General features: G+C 42.8%; 2 protein-coding genes across 5 annotated transcripts in view; one reads left to right on the top strand and one right to left on the bottom strand.

Annotated features, from left to right (window-relative positions):
• Positions 1-17,465, bottom strand: part of LOC110524072 (FYVE and coiled-coil domain-containing protein 1) — a 53,959-nt gene extending 36,494 nt beyond the window's left edge. For 2 of the 4 annotated variants that reach the window (XM_021603386.2, XM_021603384.2), the window contains exons 1-4: positions 17,355-17,465; positions 2,622-2,731; positions 1,996-2,102; positions 776-901 (exon numbers count right to left, since the gene is read on the bottom strand). In XM_021603386.2, coding sequence (XP_021459061.2) covers positions 776-901; positions 1,996-2,102; positions 2,622-2,682 — 294 coding nt within the window. In that variant the 5' untranslated portion in view covers positions 2,683-2,731; positions 17,355-17,465. Of the gene's footprint in view, positions 1-775; positions 902-1,995; positions 2,103-2,621; positions 2,732-13,688; positions 13,705-17,354 lie in introns of those variants that run through there. The other 2 variants (XM_021603385.2, XM_036977867.1) reach the window with 2 other exon arrangements.
• Positions 17,466-18,759: 1,294 nt separating this feature from the next.
• LOC110524073 (chemokine XC receptor 1) lies at positions 18,760-20,554 on the top strand. The gene is made up of 2 exons (XM_021603387.2): positions 18,760-18,841; positions 19,140-20,554. The coding sequence occupies exon 2, from the start codon at positions 19,154-19,156 to the stop codon at positions 20,165-20,167; it is 1,014 nt and encodes a 337-aa protein (XP_021459062.2). The 5' UTR covers positions 18,760-18,841; positions 19,140-19,153; the 3' UTR covers positions 20,168-20,554.
• The last annotated feature ends 235 nt before the right edge of the window (positions 20,555-20,789 follow it).

A 20,789-nucleotide genomic window follows, 5' to 3' on the forward strand; every position in this document is an offset into this window, starting at 1 on the left:
GCATAGATTCTACAAGTGTCTGGAACTCTATTGGAGGGATGCGACACCATTCTTCCACAAGAAATTCCATAATTTAGTGTTTTGTTGATGGAAAACATAAGGGTTCAATTGGGTTGAGATCTGGTGACTGTCACACAGACACACACACACTTTAACCCCATATGCTCCTTTGAGACACCTTTTTCAAAGTCACTGATCACTTCTTCTAGCCATGGTAGCCCAAATAATAGGTAACTGGGCATTTTTATACATGACGCTACGTATGATGGGATGTTAATTGCTTAATTAAATCAGGAACCACACCTGTGTGGAAGAACCTGCTTTCAATATACTTTTTAAAAATCGCTCAATTACTCAAGTGTTTCCTTTATTTTGGCAGTTACCTAGTTATCAGCGAGACAGAGAACTGAATGCATATACATTAATTAAGCAATCCATGACAGTTGCAATGTCAGGAGTATTAGCGATCAGGTCGTTTTCAATCCCTTCAATCACTGTTGTGAAATATGTGTCTTGTAGATCAAGTATATTTGTTCCTTCATTATTTCACATTAGGTAAAAAACAAACAAACATTAAGACCCAAAACTGTAATATTATACATAACTTCAGATAGAGGTTACACAGAAATGGTGACAATGTTTGCTGGGACCCATAAAACGGTGGCAAAAAAACCTCTGAAGAGACAACAACATTACATATGAATTACTACTAAACGTTGTGTATCAACAGTTGACAATCCTTATAATTGACTTTTAAAAGTGCAGATCTCCATACCTCTGGGATGGATTTGACAAAGCGGATACCATCGTTGGCGCCTTTGATCTTGGCCAGACAGTCGCTGAAATAATCCCAGTAGTCTTTTCTGGTGCCAAGAAATGTTGTCTTCTCCTTCTGGTCAAACTGAATAGTGTAGATGACGTGTTGGCAATAAATCTTACATGACATACTGTTTAGCGATGTGAACAATGTCATATTGGTGAACATAGCAGGTTGGCCTTGATTTGACTTGGATTCTTCTGGAGACAGATTAGATTTTTAGTCTAGGACTAGACTTCATCTGTGTCTGGGAAACCACCCCTAAATCAAATCAAAGTTTATTGGATGTGTACACAGTTTAGCAGATAGGTGCAGCAACATTATTGTGTTACTAGCTCCTAACAGTGCAGTAATTACAATGATTATGGATAATCCTGAATGAATTGTAAATAACGATGAGTAAGAAAGTTAGAGGGTCAAAGGTTATACGCCAAAGACATGTTAACCTCTCCATTACCAATAACAGGGAAGGTTAGCATGGCTTGGGGGTATGATCTTTGCCCATCCAACCTGTTTGTAGAGTCACAAGCTTGATGTAGTCATTGCGTGCTAGGGCCTTGTTCCCATCCGGGCAGATGGTACCGGTGCATCATGGCTCAGACCAACAGACTGCTAAACAGTTTCTATCCCCTGGCCATAAGACTTAAATGGCTCACAACTACTGCTCCCCCTCACACCTACGCTGCTGCTATAATTACTATTGACCAGATGTATTACAACCACTACACTACTATACATTGATTATTGATTTCCATTACCAATAGTATCAATATATTTTATCCTGCTACTGGTCACTATTACTCCTGTTCACATTTATACTCAGAAAGTACAAAATATTAGGAACACATGATCTTTTCATGCCATAGACTGACCAGGTGAATCCAGGTGAAAGCTATGATCACTCATTGATGTCACCTGTTAAATCCGCTTCAAACAATGTAGATGAAGGGGAGAAGTTACAGAAGGATTTTTAAGTCTTGAGACATGGGTTGTGTACGTGTGTGCCATGCAGAGGGTGAATTGGCAAGATAAAATATTTAAGTGCCCTTGAACAGGGTTTGGTAGTAAGGTGCCGGACGTACCGGTTTGAGTGTGTCAAGAACTGCAATGCTGCTGGGTTTTTCACACTCTACAGTTTCCCATGTGTATCAAGAAAGATCCACCACCCAAGGACTCACCTGCAGCAGGTACTCCAGTTTGTAGGATAATTTGTGCAGATTGGGACTATCATCCGTGATTGGCTCCCCATTCTCCCTGTACTCTTTAGTGAGCTCAGCAACAGCATCTGTGGTTCAGAGAGAGAGGAGAGAGTCCATCACAGAACAAAAACAGATGTAAACACACTTAAAGGCATTTACTATACACGTGCATTCTCCAGCGTAAAAATAAATAAATGGAAAGACACTCGACGGGAGGCGGAGCACCCCCCTCTCTCCTGCTGCATGCTGATAGGGCCTTTAGGGTCGCCCCCGCCACACTCTAGAAAGCACACCCCAGGGGGCTGGGGGAGAGGGTCGGCTCCATGATGTCCTCTCAATGAGGAGCGGGGACAACCAAAGTGTGGAAAGAAATGCTGTCTGGATTGTAGCCAATGCCAAACCAGTCACATCCAGGCCACTGCAACCCCTCTGTCACTTGACCTCTACGATCCTTCTCCATTTCTCTCCCTCTTTGTCACTCGCTGGCAGCAGACAGTGGTGGTCTCCCCCTGTCACATTTACACAGGCCCAGACACACTCGTTGTCACAAAGAGACTGACGCGAGCAACCACACGCAGCCTCACGCACACTCAATGGCAACGTACCATGCAGATCTCTGATAATCCTCCGAAGCTGGCTCTCCCCCAAAGCCTCACCGGCGGCCATGGTCAGACTAGCTCCCCGGCAACCAGTTCACCGGGTCATAAACAGCCTGCTGAATCAGAGAATCAGAGGGACAGTCAGAAACAAAAGACAAGCACGTAGGTACGCACACACATTTACTATATCCCTTTCACTCTTTCATACAGTCTGTCTGTCAGTCACTCACTCTATCACACACATATGCACGTAAACACGCATGGACGCACACACGCACACACACACACACATATATATATATATATATATATATATACTACCATTCAAAAGTTTGGGGTCACTTAGAAATATTCTTGTTTTTGAAAGAAAAATAACATTTTTTGTCGATTATAATAACATTAAATTGATCACAAATACAGGGTAGACATTGTTAATGTTGTAAATGACTATTGCAGCTGGAAACGGCAGATTTTTTTATCCATCATACCCGTGTTCCAATGGCACGTTGTGTTAGCTAATCCAAGTTTATAATTTTAAAAAGGCTACTTGAGCATTAGAAAACCCTTTTGCAATTATGTTAGCAGAGCTGAAAACTGTTGTGCTGATTAAAGCAATAAAACTGAACTTCTTTAGACTAGTTGAGTATCTGGAGCATCAGAATTTTTGGGTTCAATTACAGGCTCAAAATGGCCAGAAACAAAGCCCTTTCTTCTGAAACTCATCAGTCTATTCTTATTCTGAGAAATTATGGCTATTCCATGTGAGAAATTGCCAAGAAACTGAAGATATCGTACAATGCTGTGAACTACTCCCTTCACCGAACAGCGCAAACTGGCTCTAACCAGAATAGAAAGAGGAGTGGGAGGCCCCGATGCACAACTGAGAAAGAGGACAAGTACATTAGAGTGTCTAGTTTGAGAAACAGACGCCTCCCAAGTCCTCAACTAGCAGCTTCATTAAATAGTACCCGCAAAACACCAGTCCCAATGTCAACAGTGAAGAGGCGACTCCGGGATGCTAGCATTCTAGGCAGAGTTGCAAAGAAAAAGCCATATCTCAGACTGGCCAATAAATATAAAAGATTAAGATGGGGAAAAAGAACACGAGGAAAATTGGAAATAAGTGTTATGGACAGACAAATCTAAGTTTGAGGTGTTCGGATCACAAAGAACAACATTCGTGAGACGCAGAAAAAATTTAAAGATGCTGGAGGAGTGCTTGACGCCATCTGTCAAACATGGTGGAGGCTATGTGATGCTGGGGTGGTTTGTAAAAAAAAGTGGGTGATTTGTACAGGGTAAAAGGGATCTTGAAAAAGTAAGGCTTTCACTCAATTTTGCAACACCATGCCATACCCTGTGGACAGCGCTTAATTGGAGCCAATTTCCTCATACAACAGGACAATGACCCAAAGCACAGCTCCAAACTATGCAATAACTACTTAGGGAAGAAGCAGTCAGCTGGTATTCTCAACCCTATTGAGCTGTTGTTGGGGCAGCTTGACCGTATGGTACGTAAGAAGTGCCCATCAAGCCAATCCAACTTGTGGCAGGTGCTTCAGTTAGCATGGGGTGAAATCTATTCAGATTACCTCAATAAATTGACCACTAGAATGCCAAAGGTAATTACTGCAAATGGAGGAGTCTTTGTCGAAAGCAAAGTTTGAAGGACACAATTGTTATTTCAATTAAAAATCATTATTTATAACCTTGTCAACGTCTTGACTATATTTCCTATCCATTTTGCAACTCATTTCATGTATGTTTTCATGGAAAACAAGGACATTCTAAGTGACCACAAACTTTTGAATGGTAGTGTATACAGTACCAGTCACAAGTTTGGACACACATGCTTATCACTGGGTTTTTCTTTATTTTTCCTATTTTCTACATTGTGGAATATTAGTGAAGATATCAAAACTATGAACTAACACATATGGAATCATGTAGTAACCAAAAAAAGTGTTCAAATCAAATTATATTTTATATTTGAGATTCTTCAAAGCAGCCAACCTTTGCCTTGATGACAGCTTTGCACACTCTTGGCATTCTTTCAACCCATCATGAGGTAGTCACCTGGAATGCATTTCAATTAACAGGTGTGCTTTGTTAAAAGTTCAATTGTGGAATTTATTTCCTTCAAGACTGTTGGAAAAGCGTTCCAGTTGAAGCTGGTTGAGAGAATGCCAAGAGTGTGCAAAGCTGTCATCAAGGCAAAGGGTGGCTACTTTGAAGAATCTCAAATATATTTAGATTTAGATTTCACTTCTTTGGTTACTACATGATTCCATATGTGTTATTTCATAGTTTGTGTCTTCACTATTATTTTACAATGTAGAAAATAGTAAAAATAAAGAAAAACCCTTGAATGAGTAGGTGATGTCTAAACTTTTGACTGGTACTATATACACACATTCATTACCCATTTCAAGGTATTGCTGGGGACAATGTTGTGCTTCCCAACTTGTGGTTTGAACTCATAAGCCTCTGAGAGCTCAGTGTTGGACTGAGAATGAAAGAATTAGATGTACTTTTAGTTTGTGAGTTTTACTATGAGCTCCACATTAAACTCAGCATTGCTTTTAGTACATGGTGTTCATGGCTGCTTGGTTGCATAGAGGTAGAGTCATTTACCACAGCAGCTGTTCCTCCAGGCTAAAAAAGGCTCAAAATATATCTATGAAATATTTCTAAAATATCACACTTCTCAATTCAGTCAGCTGTGTCTGTGACAGCCTCTCTCTCTCGCTCAGCGTGAATAACAAAGCCACTGTTGCTAAGCAAAGTGAGACAACATCAACAATAACAGTATAAAAAAAGCTATAATAAATACTCAATAATAATGATAATAATAGTGATTAGACAAAGGGGACAATATACAGTGCATTCGGAAAGTATTCAAATGTTTCCCAGATTTGGTTACGTTACAACATTCTAAAATGGATGAAATTATTATTATTGTTTCCCTCATCAATGTACACACAATACCCAATAATGACCGAGCAAAAATAGCTTTTTTGAAATTATTGCTCATTTATTAAAAATGAAAAACAGAAATACCATATTTACATAAGAATTCAGACCCTTTGCTATGAGACTCAAATTTGAGCTCATCCTGTTTCCATTGAACATCCTTGAGATGTTTCTACACCGTGATTGGAGTCCACCTGTGGTAAATTCAATTGATTGGACATGATTTGGAAAGGCACACAACTGTCAGAGCAAAAACCAAGCCATGAGGTTGAAGAAACCGTCCGTAGAGCTCCAAGACAGGATTGTATTGACGCACAGATCTGGGGAAGGGTACCAACAAAATGTCTGCAGCATTGAAGGTCCCAAAAAACACAGTGGCCTCTGTAGCAATATTGATGTTAATCATATTGATGTTACACAGGATACGGAAACCAATTGTTACTAACCGTCTTCATGTACTGGATGTGCTGGTTGACAACATGCATAGTAAAGTTTGCTTAACTACATCTTTGTCTGTCGTGACCACAACACAAAGGACATTGAAACACGGTGGCAGCGGTACTGAAAAGAACCTGATCTCATCGACGTAAATGAAGAATACATCCCAGGCGGCAGTTTGGAATAGTGCCGCATTTACAAGCTAGTCATTGAGCCTAACGTCAACGCTAGCCGGCTATCGTGAGTGAGTCTATGCTAAAACCTAACTGGCTACTGGACACAAGCAGATTCATGAGTAACTAACATTCCAATCTACAAATAAATCACCATGGAAAATGCACAGAACCCTCTGGGAAAAAATAGACTTTGATGATTGTAATTTAGCACTGACCTGGAAATTAATCATGTACAGTCGTGGCAAAAGTTTTGAGAACGACACAAATATTAATTTTCACAAAGTCTGCTGCCTCAGTTTGTATGATGGTAATTTGCATATACTCCAGAATGTTATGAAGAGTGATCAGATGAATTGCAATTAATTGCAAAGTCCCTCTTTGCCATGCAAATGACCTGAATCTGAATCTGAAAAAAAATATTTCCACTGCATTTCCGCCCTGCCACAAAAAGACCAGCTGACATCATGTCAGTGATTCTCTCGTTAGCACAGGTCTCAGTGTTGACGAGGACAAGGCTGGAGATCACTCTGTCATGCTGAGTGAGTTCGAATAACAGACTGGAAGCTTCAAAAGGAGGGTGGTGCTTGGAATCATAGACCCAAAATATCGATGTTTTGCTGGCCTGAGGTAGAGTATCTCATGATGAGCTGTAGACGACACTAACTACCTAGAGAGTTTATCATCTGTATTTTTTGTAGCTGTCTGCATACCACTACAGACCGATGCTGGAACTAGGACCACAATTAATGAGCTGTATTCCGCCATAAGCAAACAGGAAAACGCTCATCTAGAGGCGTCAGATGAAGCAGATGCTAAGCTGCAGGACTGTTTTGCTAGCACAGACTGGAATATGTTCCGGGATTCTTCCGATGGCATTGAGGAAAACACCACATCAGTCATTGGCTTCATCAAAAAGTGCAGCGATCACGTCGTCCCCACAGTGACCGTACGTACATACCCCAACCAGAAGCCATGGATTACAGGCAACATCTGCACTGAGCTAAAGGCTAAAGCTACCGCTTTCAAGGAGCGGGACTCTAACCCAGAAGCTTATAAGAAATCCCGCTATGCCCTCCGATGAACCATCAAACAGGCAAAGCGTCAATTCAGGACTATGATCGAATCATACTACACCAGCTCCGAAGCTTGTCGGATGTGGCAGGGCTTGCAAACTATTACAGACTACAAAGGGAAGCACAGACAAGAGCTGCCCAGTGACACAAGCATACCAGATGAGCTAAACTACTTCCATGCTCCCTTCAAGGAATATAACACTGAAAGATGCATGAGAGCACCAGCTGTGATCACGCTCTCCGCAGCCGATGTGAGTAAAACCTTTAAACAGGTCAACATTCACAAGAGCCAGACGGATTACCAGGACGTGTACTGTAAGTATGTGCTAGCCAACTGGCAAGTGTCTTCACTGACATTTTCAACCTCTCCCTGTCCAAGTCTGTAATACCAACATGTTTTAAGCAGACCATCATAGTTGCTGTGCCCAAGAACACTAAGGTAACCTTCCTAAATGACTACCGACCCGTAGCGCTCACATCTGTAGCCATGAGGTGCTTTGAAAGGCTGGTCATGGTTCACATCAACACCATTACCCCAGAAACCCTAGAGCCACTCTAATTTGCATACCACCCTAACAGATCCACAGATGATGCAATCTCTATTGCACTCCACACTGCCCTTTCCCACCTGGACAAAAGGAACACCTATGTGAGAATGCTATTCATTGACTACAGCTCAGCGTTCAACACCATAGTGCCCTCAAAGCACATCAATAAACACCTCCCTCTGCAACTGGATCCTGGACTTCATGACGGGTTACCCCCAGGTGGTAAGGGTAAGGTAGGAAGACATCCGCCATGCTGATCCTCAACAAAGGGGCCCCTCAGAGGTGCATGCTCAGTCCTCTCCTGTGCTCCCTGTTTACTCATGTCTGCACGGCCAGGCACGACTACACATCATTAAGTTTGCTAATGACACAGTGGTAGGCCTGATCACGACAACGACGAGACAGCCTATAGGGTGGTCAGAGACCTGGCCGTGTGGTACCAGGACAACAACCTCTCCCTCAACGTGATCAAGACAAAGGAGATGATTGTGGACTACAGGAAAAGGAGGACCAAGCACGCCCCCATTGTCATCGACAGGGCTGTAGTGGAGCAGGTTGAGAGCTTCAAGTTCCTTAGCGTCCACATCACCAACAAACTAACATGGTTCAAGCACACCAAGACAGTCGTGAAAAGGTGCACGACAAAACCTATTCCCTCTCAGGAGATTGAAAAGATTTGGCATGGGTCCTCAGATTCTCAAAAGATTCTACAGCTGCACCATTGATAGCATCCTGACTGGTTGCATCACTGCCTGGTATGGCAACTGCTCAACCTCCGACCGCAAGGCACTACAGAGGGTAGTGCGTACAGCCCAATATATTACTAGGGCCAAGCTTCCTGCCATGCAGGACCTCTATACCAGGAGATGTCAGAGGAAGGCCCTAAAAATTGTCAAAGACTCGATCCACCCTAGTCATAGACTGGCTACCCAGACAATTTGTATTGCCAACCCCCACCACCCCTTTTTACACCGCTGCTACTCTGTTTATTATCTAAGCATAGTCACTTTAACTCTACCCACATTACCTTAATTACCTCGACTAACCGGTGCCCCGCACAAGGACTCTGTACAGGTACCCCCTGTATATAGTCTTGCTATTGTTATTTTGCTGCTGCTCTTTAATTACTTGTTCCTTTTATTTCTTATTCGTATTTCTTAAAACTGCATTTTTGATTAGGGGCTTGTAAGTAAGCATTTCACTGTAAGGTGAAACACCTGTTGTATTCGGCACATGTGACTAATAACATTTGATTTGAAAAGATGGAACGGAATTAAATTTGTACATGGCTCTTACAAATGTGAGAAAAACCTGATGACTACAAAGTGAAGCTACTGTATTATCTCATGGGGGGGGGAGCAGAGAGTGCAGGGACCAGCAAGAGAAACAGAGTCCTGGCAATGGGAAATGCGTCAGCTGACTCAGAGTGGTGTAGATGTTCCCTGCATCAGACTAGGACCGAAGTCAGAGAGCATCAACGTGGTACAGGAGAAAACCACAGACCCCAATGCAGCTCTCTTTGCAATCATGCTGGTCAGCAAAAAGTCAGTCAGATTTCAGCTAGATTGTGGTGCTAGTTGTACTGTTATCCCTGCAAACCTCACAAAAGCCAGTCACCTAGAACCCTGCAGTCAGGTATTGGTGATGTATAACAAGAGTACTCTGACGCCACAGGGGAAGTGTACACTTAAAGTGATCAATCCACGCAATAAGAAAACTTACCGAGTTGAGTTTATCGTAGTCAACAGGAATGCGCGCAGGTCCATTCTAGGCAGTAAGGCTATCCAGGCAATGGAGTTGATTACTGTGCAGCACCACAACATCCTGGCCATCGAGAAAACAACAGGGTTCTGGACTAAAGAGCACATAAAACAGGAGTATGTTTATGTATTCCAGGGAGACAGATACTTACCCAGCAAACTGTAGCTGGAAGTGGATGAGCGAGCGGAGCCTGTCCAGCTGCCAAAGAGAAGAGTGCCAGTAGCACTATATAAAGCACTCAGAGAGGAGCTCGATGGTCTAGAGAAAAGAAGGATGATCGATAAAAGCAGTTGAAAAAAAAGCACAGATTGGATTGGCAACCTGATCATGGTGCAGAAACCATCCGGAAAACTATGAGTGTGTACTGATCCAAAACCTCTCAACAAGGTGCTCAAGAGGAACCATTACCCACTTTCCACTATTGAAGAAGAGCTGCCAAATCTGAACAGAACACACGTGTTCTCTGTTTTGTGATGTACTCCCATGGGACGCGACAAGTGGCTGCGCATGCCAATGGGAATCAGTCCAGATCACAAGGAGGAGACAATGATGAAGCAGCGACTCCGGACCAAGACAAGAAACTGAGAATGCTCCTGGACAGATACAGGAAGCTCTATGTCAAGCTGAATCTGGAGAAGCTGCAGCTCAGGCTGAAGGATGTGCCCTACATTGGCCACCTGCTAACATCAGAGGGGTTGAAAGTGGACCCAGGAAAAGTGACAGCCATCAAACAGATGCCTAAGGCCTACAGATGTGCAGGGGGTGCAGCACTTCCTGGGCATGGTAAACTACCTAGCCAAGTTCTACAAGCCACGGCCATGGAGCTCTGCGAGCCACTGTGAAAGCTAACAAACAAGGACTCACTGTGGGAGTGGTCAGAGACATGAGCTGGCTTTTAATAAAATCAGGAATACCATTGCACAGACCCCTGTGCTGAAATACTACAACCCAACAGAGCAGCTTGTACTGCAACGTGATGCTTCAGAAAGGGGGTTAGGAGCAGCCTTGATGCAGGGAGGACAACCAATAGCATACGCCAGCAGAGGTGTTTGGCATGGAGAGGTTCCACCAATTCACATTTGGACAAACTGTGGAAGTGCAGTCAGAACACAAGCCTCTAGAGAGTATCATGACAAAGGCTCTCCTCAGCACACAAAAAAAGACTACAACGCATGCTCATGAGACTCCAAAACTACGAGGTCAGTCTCCAATACATTCCTGGAAACCATGTGGTGCTGGCCGACCTAACAGTACAAGAAAACAGAGGTCCTGTGGGAGGTAGAAGTGGAATCAATCAATATGATACAGTACCTGCCTGTGTCAAGCAAGAGACTAAAGGCCATCCAGAGAGCCACTGAGCTGGACCGGGAGCTCCAGACACTGAAAAATGTGATCCAGAAAGGGTGTCATGAAGTGAAAGAACATGTACCCTTGGAAGTAGCCATGTATTTTCACAACAGAAATTAGCCGAGTGTGCAAAATGTAGTTATCTTCAGAGGTGAGCGAGTCGTTGTGCATGCTGCCCTCAGGTCAAAGAAAATGCAGAGAATCCCATTCCTCACACATAGGAATCGAGATATGTCTATGAAGAGCCCAGGAGTGTGTCTACTGGCCGGGCATGAATGCACAGCTGAGAACATAGACAGAACAATGTAGCACCTGCACTGCATGGGGTGTGAAGCAGCAGAAAGAGACGCTGAGCCCACACGAAGCACCCAAGTATCCCTGGGAGAAACGACCTGTTCCAGTTCAACGACAGAGACTACATGGTCACAGTTGATCATCTCTCAAACTTCTAGGAAGTTGACCATTTGGAGAACACACATTCATTCAAAAACTGAAGACACACTTTGCACGCTATGGGATACCTGACATCCTTTACTGCACACAAATAAATCATACAATGATGGAAAGACCTGTGTGTTGTCCTTGTTAATGCAGACAGAGAAGAGCTCCAACTTCTTAATCATAGCCTCAATTTTGTCCCGCACATTGAATATAGTTACAGAGTCCCTGTAACCCTAGCTTCAGATAATTCAGGCGAGAAAAAACATCACCCAGATAGGCCAGGCGTGTGAGAAACAAGTCGTCATGCAAGCAGTCAGAAAATGAAAATCATGGTCAGTAAAATAAGACTTTAAGCTCGTCGCTGAATTTTTAAAAAAAAGTGTCAATACTTTGCCCCTTGATAACCAGCGCACTTCTGTATGTTGTAAAAGCGTTACATGGTCGCTGCCCATATGCAGAAAATAAACAAGAATTCAGGGGCCTTGCTTTAACAAAAATTTACCATTTTCACTGCAATGTCCAAAACGTCTTTCAAGCTGTCAGACATTCCCTTGGCAGCAAGAGCCTCTCAGTGGATGCTGCAGTGTACCCAAGTGGCGTCGGGAGCAACTGTTTGCACGTGCCTTACCACTCCACTATGTCTCCCTGTCATGGCTTTTGCGCCATCAGTACAGACACCAACACATCTTGACCACCGACGTCCATTTGATGTCACAAAGCTGTCCAGTACTTTAAAAAGATCCTCTCCTGTTGTCCTGGTTTCTAGAAGATGATGTCTTCCTTAATTGACCCCCCATGAACGTAACAGACATATACCAGGAGCTGTGCCAGGCCCGCCATATTGGTTGACCAACTCAGCTGTAACGCATATAATTTATTGACTTGTATGCGAAGCAGTCATTGTTTCAAAACCTCTCCTGCCATGTCACTGATGCGTCGTGAAACAGTGTTGTTTGATGAAGACATTGTCTGTATAGTTTTTTGGGCCTTTTCCCCCAGCATTGTCCCAGCCACATCCGCAGCAGCAGGAACAATTAAGTCCTCCATAATAGTATGGGGCTTGCCTGTCCAAGCCGCTCGGTAGCTCACCATATAAGACCCTTCTAGCCCCTTCTTATTAATGATATCTGTTGCTTTTATAGATGTCTTACTACTCGAAAGTCATCTTAATTCTCGCTGAAAAAACTCCTGAGGCTTATTTTTCAAATTGGCATGTTTCATTTCTAAATGTCTACGCAAGAGTGAGGGTTTCATTGAGTTGTACTGTTGCACATACAACACACTGTGGCTGAGGAAAGGCACTACTCCCAATATAAGTGAACCCCAAATCAATGTAGTTCTCATCCTATATCTCTTCGATGGTCCAACGTCCCTGTCTGTTATTCGGTGCTTTCGGGTAAGGGGGCAGTAGCTCTTCAGGCTGCATCAGATTCACAACTGTCAGTGTCCATGCTAGCTGGGCTAACAAATGTAGAATTCCTGATGCTAGCATTGGATCTGCTCGTGGAAGCAGAACAACTTGTGTCGTCGACAGGTGCAGGTGTAGTACTGCTGGTAGTCATACTACCAGTAGAGCTGGTATGTGTCTCTATGGACGCGGGCCTTACTTTTCTTAACCATTTATCCATGTTTGAGCAAACGGAATGAGCAGCAGCTACGTTTAGCTACATACGGACCGTTAGTGGAATTCCCGCAAGAGAGTAGAGGTTAATGTGATTGGATGTTCATTATTTAACTAGGCTACCTGTATGACATTGTGTTGTTATTTCGCTGAACACTAGATGGTTTAATGTTTGGCAGTGAAACGAGGCTACTCAGGCGAGAAAAAACCATCACCTAAATGTATAGCCCTGTTGGAAAATCTAAATGGGCTGTTCGGAAAATGTGAATCACATTTTTATTTGGCGTACTACCGACGTCATTCGCATACCTCAGTTTGGGAATAGCCGGTATACAGGATACCCGCAAATTAAATGGGAATGTGGAAAACAGCCAAAAGACTAATGGCAAAAGCAAAGAGAGTAGGTGCTGACCCATACCTGGATCACAGAAATACCTTGTCACAAGGAACAGACAGCAGCCCTGCAATGGAGCTCATGGGATGATGTACAAAGACACTACTGCTAATGAGTAAAAATCTGAACGGTGATGACAAGCTGTCAGCAGGAGAAGTTCAAAGGCAGACAGCAGAGACAGGCAAAGTACTACGACACCTCTGCTAAGGATCAAACAGAGCTGCCAATGAGATGACAGGGTGAGAGTTCAGCCACTCAACAGGACAGAAACAGCGGTGGCAGAGGGTCACAGTAGTCAGACCTTTGGAGCAAAGGTCCAACGAGGTGAAGGCAAAACAGGGACAAGTCTTCGGGAAGAACAGGAGACACCTGAGGAAGAGCAGAGAAATAGAGGAGGACCTCCCCACTGTTGAGCACACAAAAAAGACTACTGTCTCTGTTTACTGGCACAGAGCCAGTAAACAGAGCACCTGCTGACGCCCAAGAGTGGACGCTGCACCACAACAAGAAGTTCCAAACATCGCAGGTCAAGCACCTCCTGATGTAATCAGCACTCCCCACACAAGGTCTGGTTGGGCCATCCGAAGACCTAAATACCTGAAAGACTTTGCGTGAATGTAGATTTTTTTTAAATGAATAACGTTAATGGAAAGGCAGACATTAAACATTCAGTTCACATTCAAGTTAATTGCCAAAGCCAAAGTTAGGTGGAGTCTGCCTTTGTAGGTTCAAATGATGTCACACATAAAACGGAAACTAACTGCTTCATGTACTGGATGTGCTTGTTAACAACATGCAAAGTACAGTTTGCTTAACTATATACACTACCGTTCAAAATCTGCCGTTTCCAGCTACAATAGTCATTCACAACATTAACAATGACTACATTGTATTTATCAATTTGATGTTATTTTAATGGAATTTGTTTTTGCTATTCTTTCAAAAACAAGGACATTTCTGAGTGACCCCAAAGTTTTGAACGGTAGTGTATATAGTTCATCTTTTTCTTTGCCACTCTGCCCAGAAGGCCAGCATCCCGGGGGTCGCCTCTTCACTGTTGACGTTGAGACTGTTGTTTTGCAGGTACTATTTAATGAAGCTGCCAGTTGAGGACTTGTCTGTTTCTCAAACTAAACACTAATCTACTTGTCCTCTTGCTCAGTTGTACACAGGGGCCTCCCACTTCTCTTTCTATTGTGGTTAGAGACAGTTTGTGCTCTTCTGTTACGGGAGTACACAGCGTTGTACGAGATCTTCAGTTTCTTGCATGGAATAGCCTTCATTTCTCAGAACAAGACTAAACAAGACTCAGAACAAGACTGAAGAAAGTTTTGCTTCTAGCCCTTTTGAGCCTCTAATTGAATCCACAAATGTTGATGCTCCAGATACTTAACTAGTCTAAAGAAGGACAGTTTTATTGCTTCTTTAATCAGAACAACAGTTTTCAGCCATGCTAACATAATTGCAAAAAGGTTTTCTAATTATCAATTAGCCTTTAAAAATGGATTAGCTAACACAACGTGCAATTGGAACACAGGAGTGATGGTTGCTGATAATGGGCCTATGTAGATATTTCATTAAAAATCAGCCGTTTCCAGCTACAAGTGTCATTTACAACATTAACAATGTCTATACTGTATTTCTGATCAATTTGATGTTATTTTGGACAAAGAATGTGCTTTTCTTTCAAAAACAAGGACATTTCTAAGTGACCCCAAACTTTTGAACGGTAGTGTATATCTTTGTCTGTCGTGACTACAACACAAAGCATATTGATACAGCCTCCATCATTCTTCAATATAAGAAGCTTGGAACCACCAAGACTCTTCCTAGAACTGGCCGACCAGCCAAACTGAGCAATCGGGAGAGAAGCGCCTTGGTCAGGGAGGTGACCAAGAACCCGATAGTCACTCTGACAGAGAACGATCCCTACAGTGAAGCGCGGTAGTGGCAGCATCAGGCTGTGGGGGTGTTTTTCAGCGGCAGGGACTGGGAGATCGAGGGAAAGATGAACGGAGCAAAGTACAGAGAGATCCTTAATGAAAACCTGCTCCAGAGCGCTCAGGACCTCAGACAGGGGCGAAGGTTCACCTTCCAACAGGACAACAACCCTAAGCACACAGCCAAGACAACGCAGAAGTGGCTTCAGGACAAGTCTCTGAATGTCCTTGAGTGGGCCAGCCGGAGCCCGGAACCCAATCGAACATCTCTGGCGAAACCTAAACAGCTGTGCAGCGATGCTCCCCATCTGCAGAGAAGAATGGGAGAAACTCCCCCAAATACAGGTGTGCTAAACTTGTAGCGGCAGGTAGCCTAGTGGTTAGAGAGTTGGGCCAGTAACTGAAAGGTTGCTAGATTGAATCGCTGAGCTGACAAGATAAAAAAAAAATCTGTTGTTCTGCCCCTGAACAAGGCAGTTAACCCACTGTTCCTAGGCCGTCATTGTAAATACGAATTTGTTCTTAAACTGACTTGCCTAGTTAAATATAAAATAAATAAAAATACCCAAGAAGACCCAAGGCTGTAATCGCTACCAAAGGTGCTTCAACAAAGTACTAAGAAAAAGGATCTGAACACTCATGTAAATATCATAACGTTTTGGATTTTTAATACATTTACAAAATGTTCTAAAAACCTGCTTTTGTGTGCGTTTACACATACACAAGCACACACACAGACTTGTGCACATGATTTTGCATGGGTGTATGCATTTAGGATAGCATGGGTGTATGCATTTAGGATAGCATGGATGAGTGTAATAGACTACATGTTATTTGATGTAGTATCTAAGCTGTAGGCTGTTTAGAGTGCATACGTGAGGTGTTGTGTGTAAGTATGTAAAGAAATGAAACTAGTACACATAATTCAATAAGGAAACAAAAGAAAAGAGAAAAACATAACACAATTAAACAAAAAACAGCCCGCAGTCTATCCCACCTCTTTCCTCTCAGCATTGGGCTCCATTTAATATGTATCACTGAAAAGTAGCCTACGCATTTCCACTGTTAGTCTACGCCTGTTGTTTACGAAGCATGTGACAAATAACATTTCATTTTATTTGAAGAGTTAAGGATAGGGCGCAGGCCCCTTGTCCGGTCTGGATCAAGTCACGAGCTAAACTGGTCGGCTACTGCGTAGCAAACTAGCGGTGCCAACAACACTGGTATGCCCAAAAAAGCCTATTTCAATTCCGATCGCCAGAACGTCCCAGAAATAATTCTGGGCTCTAAAAATTAGTTTATTATGATCAAGTTCGATCCCCAGGGTGAAGTATTTTGAAGTTCGCTACAAATCGAGATATTTTATTAAATAGTGATCCATTCTGACTACTGCATTTGTCTCAAACAGGACCACGTGCTAATCTGGCTACGTATCAATAAAATACACCATGTTGACACATGCCCAGTCGGAGCAACAGTCAGAGTTGAGCCTTTGCCGAGGACAAGCGCTAATCTGAACTAGGAAACACGCCATTTCCAATTTGATAAATAGTTGAACGCAGCACAAATATAACAACATCCAGTTAGCAAGTCGGACATTTCAGTTTCCTAGTTCCGACTAGTAGGTGAACGCGGCATTTGTTTGTCTCGCACACGCTACTGCAATCGATTGATCATGTCTCTCGTGTTTGATGGGATTTCGTGTGCGAAATAACCTACTTTCAGTGATAAGTACATGTTTAAAGGTCTACTGAAAGCACAATGTTTTCGCCTTTCGATGTTCCCCGTCCTTATGCAACAGTTTGCGATGGCCACAATTTTGTTTCAGCCATGAGGATAAAAATATGTTCCACTCAGAGAGGATAACTAATGTTGTTATTATCGATATCCAAAGTGACCGCGCGTGAGTGTAGTGTGCTTGGTATGCATATAGCCCCAAATCAGTTGTCATTAGAAGTGAAGTTGCATAAGACACATTGATATTCATATCAACAAATAGACATTGATTATTTAAGAGAGAAACGTACTTTAAACTTGGCGATCCATGAAAATCCAGAAAGTACGCAACCTTGCTATGTGGGGCGGAAACAATAACTGGATTGACAAGTAGCTAAACCACTTACAATGCGAGAAACAGGACCAGGACAGAGGGTTCGTTATGTAGGCTATAGTTTGGTTGTAGAGTATTGCAAGTTAAACAGTAAAATCATGTGACTACAGTAGGAATTAGACGGCTCAGACACGAGAGGTATGTGGCAGGGTCTACAGTCAATCACGGACGACAAAAGAAAAACCAGCCCCGTCGCGGACCACGATGTCTTGCTCCCAGACAGACTAAATAACTTATTTGCTCGCTTCGAGGACAATACAGTGTCACTGACACGGCCCGCTAACAAAACCTGCTGGCTCTCCTTCACTGCAGCCAACATGAGTAAAACATTTAAACGTGTTAACCTTCACAAGGCTGCAGGCCCAGACTGTCTTGTTTTGCACACTTTGTAGAAAATGTATGTTTACACATATGAATATTACACAGACGGCATCCTCTGCTGCCAGTATGTTGACTGCTGCCAACATACTGTCTCAACTCTAGCCACCTTAATAATGGAAAAATGTATGTAATAAATGTATCACTAGCCACTTTAAACAATGCCACTTCATATGTTTACATACCCTACATTACTCATCTCATATGTATATACTCTACTCCATCTACTGCATCTTGCCTATGCCATTCGGCCATCACTCATTCATATATTTTTATGTACATATTCTTATTCATTCCTTTACACTTGTGTGTATAAGGTAGTTGTTGTGAAATTGTTAGGTTAGATTACTTGTTAGATATTAATGCATGGTCAGAACTAGAAGCACAAGCATTTCGCTACACTCGCATTAACATCTGCTAACCATGTGTATGTGACAAATAAATTTAGATTTGATTTGAATGTCTGGTTTATTTGTCAGGACTGTCCCACAGTCATATAGGCAGGATTTGTAAGAAAATAAATAAGCTTTAGTGAAGAAGAAGAAAAAGAAAATAAGAACAAGAAAGTGTTTTATCTAAAAAAAACAATTTAAAAAAGGAAAGTTTGTTTTATAAAACATTAAAAGCAGATGATAGCCTATTTATACAATTGTAACATGCTACACGATACAGTACACATATTTCAACTAGATATTGTATTTGTACAGCTAGCCTACTGCACTTCTTTTGATGGCACAGTTACTTTATCGGTTGGTTGTAAACCTGTTGAGTTAAACCACAGATGAAAAATATTTTTGTTTTTCATGTACTGCACGCCTACGTAGAATGGAAATACCTTCGGCAGTGCAATTATGACTGTAGGATATTTCATGTTTGCCACAAAAAAGGTACACCGGAACAAACTAGGAGGAATAGAAACCTGATTATTTTGTTACCTTAGCGACATCACACCTCAACGGTCCTCGTATCATTGTGCACATGGGAACGTGAGGCCATCAAGCTAAACTGAAAGAACAGACACAACAGGTAAGTTTGATCTTGTAAATAATTTATTGAGCCTAATCCTTCAAACTTGACTAGAGTTTTAGCCAAACCAAGATATAGATCAATACCAAAAGACTGTTGTTACATTTTAATTGTTTCAGTTTCAGATGTTTCCATGACTTCTTCCTCATTCATTTTTGTATACCTTTTTTTTAACATTTCTGTAATTGTAGTTGTAGGCAAATTGTTAAGTCATTTTGAGATTTGTGTTGCAGTTTTTAAAAGAGGGACACGCATGAAGAAGTCATTGATAATTATAATTAGCATTTTTCTTTTCCAGCTTCCAACCTGACCATGGGATATTACGATACAAACATCACTTATGATGACAACTATATAGATGAGGTCTGTAACAAGGAAGATGTTGTCAAGTTTGGCTCCATCGCCACCCCTGCCTTCTTCTCTGTGGTGACCATCCTGAGTCTAGCGGGCAACATCCTGGTCCTGGCCATCCTGGCCAAGTACGAGAACCTCAAGTCTCTCACCAACATCTTCATTCTCAACTTGGCCCTATCTGACTTGGTGTTCACCTTTGGTCTGCCCTTCTGGGCAGCCTACCACATCTGGGGCTGGACCTTTGGCTGGTTCCTCTGCAAGACTGTGACCTTTGTCTTCTACGCAGGCTTCTACAGCAGCGTTTTGTTCCTGACCATCATGACGATCCACCGCTACCTGGCCGTGGTGCATCCTCTGTCCGACCACGGCTCCCGGAGGGGCTGCTACGGGGTCACCGTCTCTCTCATCATCTGGGCGATCAGTTTTGGTTTGGCCGTCCCCGCTTTGATTTTCAGCTCTGTCCAAGAGAATCCCCACGAGGGAAAAAAACATTTGCATTGTGAATACAGCGTTCCAATGTGGAGGAAAGTGAGCACATACCAACAGAACGTCTTCTTCTCGGCTGCTTTTGCAGTTATGGGTTTCTGCTACGTAAGAATATTGGAGGCAATCTTCAAGTCAAGGTCACACATGAGGAATCGAACCGTGAAACTGATCTTTAGTATCGTGGCAGTATTTTTCCTTGGCTGGGCACCTTACAACGTGGTTATATTTCTGAGGTTGTTGACCGACTACTCCGTAGCACCTTTCAACGATTGTGAGGTCAGCATGAAGCTCGACTATGGGTTCTACGTGTGTCGACTCATTGCTTTCTCCCACTGCTGTCTCAACCCTGTCTTCTACGCATTTGTTGGGATCAAGTTCAGAAATCACTTGAAGGTTATTCTGCAGAGACTTTGCAGTCACCGAAGCACCGTAGATTCACAACCGATGGAAGCGACTCATGTTCCCTCAAGGGGATCCATGTATTAGTCTGGCTCTTGAAGTTTCAGAGCACCATGGACTGAGCAGTCCAACCATGATCAATTGTAAAATGAACCTCTTTGCTTTTTCAATACATTTAGAATGTTACTTTTTAATATTTTATTTCCATTACTTATTATCATTGTCATTTTGTCTTGTTCTTTTCATTCTATTGTTAGTCCCACTATTGGTATTTTAACAAGGGTTAAAATACTTTGCCTGATGTATTTGTATAACGTATCAAAAGTACTTTTCAAATAGTTATTATTGATCTGAACCCTTTTTACAGTGTGTGTACTACAGTGGATATTAGGATAGATACAGAGGAGGACAAATTCCTAATTACGTCTTTAAATATGGGGATGTAGAGTAGATCAAGTGGTGTGTGTGTGTGTGTGGGGGGGGGGGGGGGGGGGGGGGGGGGGGGGGGGGGGGGGGGGGGGGGGGGGGGGGGGGGGGGGGGGGGGGGGATAGGCTCCCTGCAGTAACTTTACCACTTTAGCACTGCATAATGGGACTTTTTCATAGCTTCAGCTAGGGTTCCACTGCCCTCTGCTGGGGAAAGAAACAATAAAAAGGTTTACAGCAGAGTCCTCAATTATTTTCCCTATGAGGTTCAGAGCCTGCTGTT

This window comes from Oncorhynchus mykiss, chromosome 5 (genome assembly GCF_013265735.2).
Source record: "Oncorhynchus mykiss isolate Arlee chromosome 5, USDA_OmykA_1.1, whole genome shotgun sequence".
NCBI lineage: Eukaryota > Metazoa > Chordata > Actinopteri > Salmoniformes > Salmonidae > Oncorhynchus > Oncorhynchus mykiss.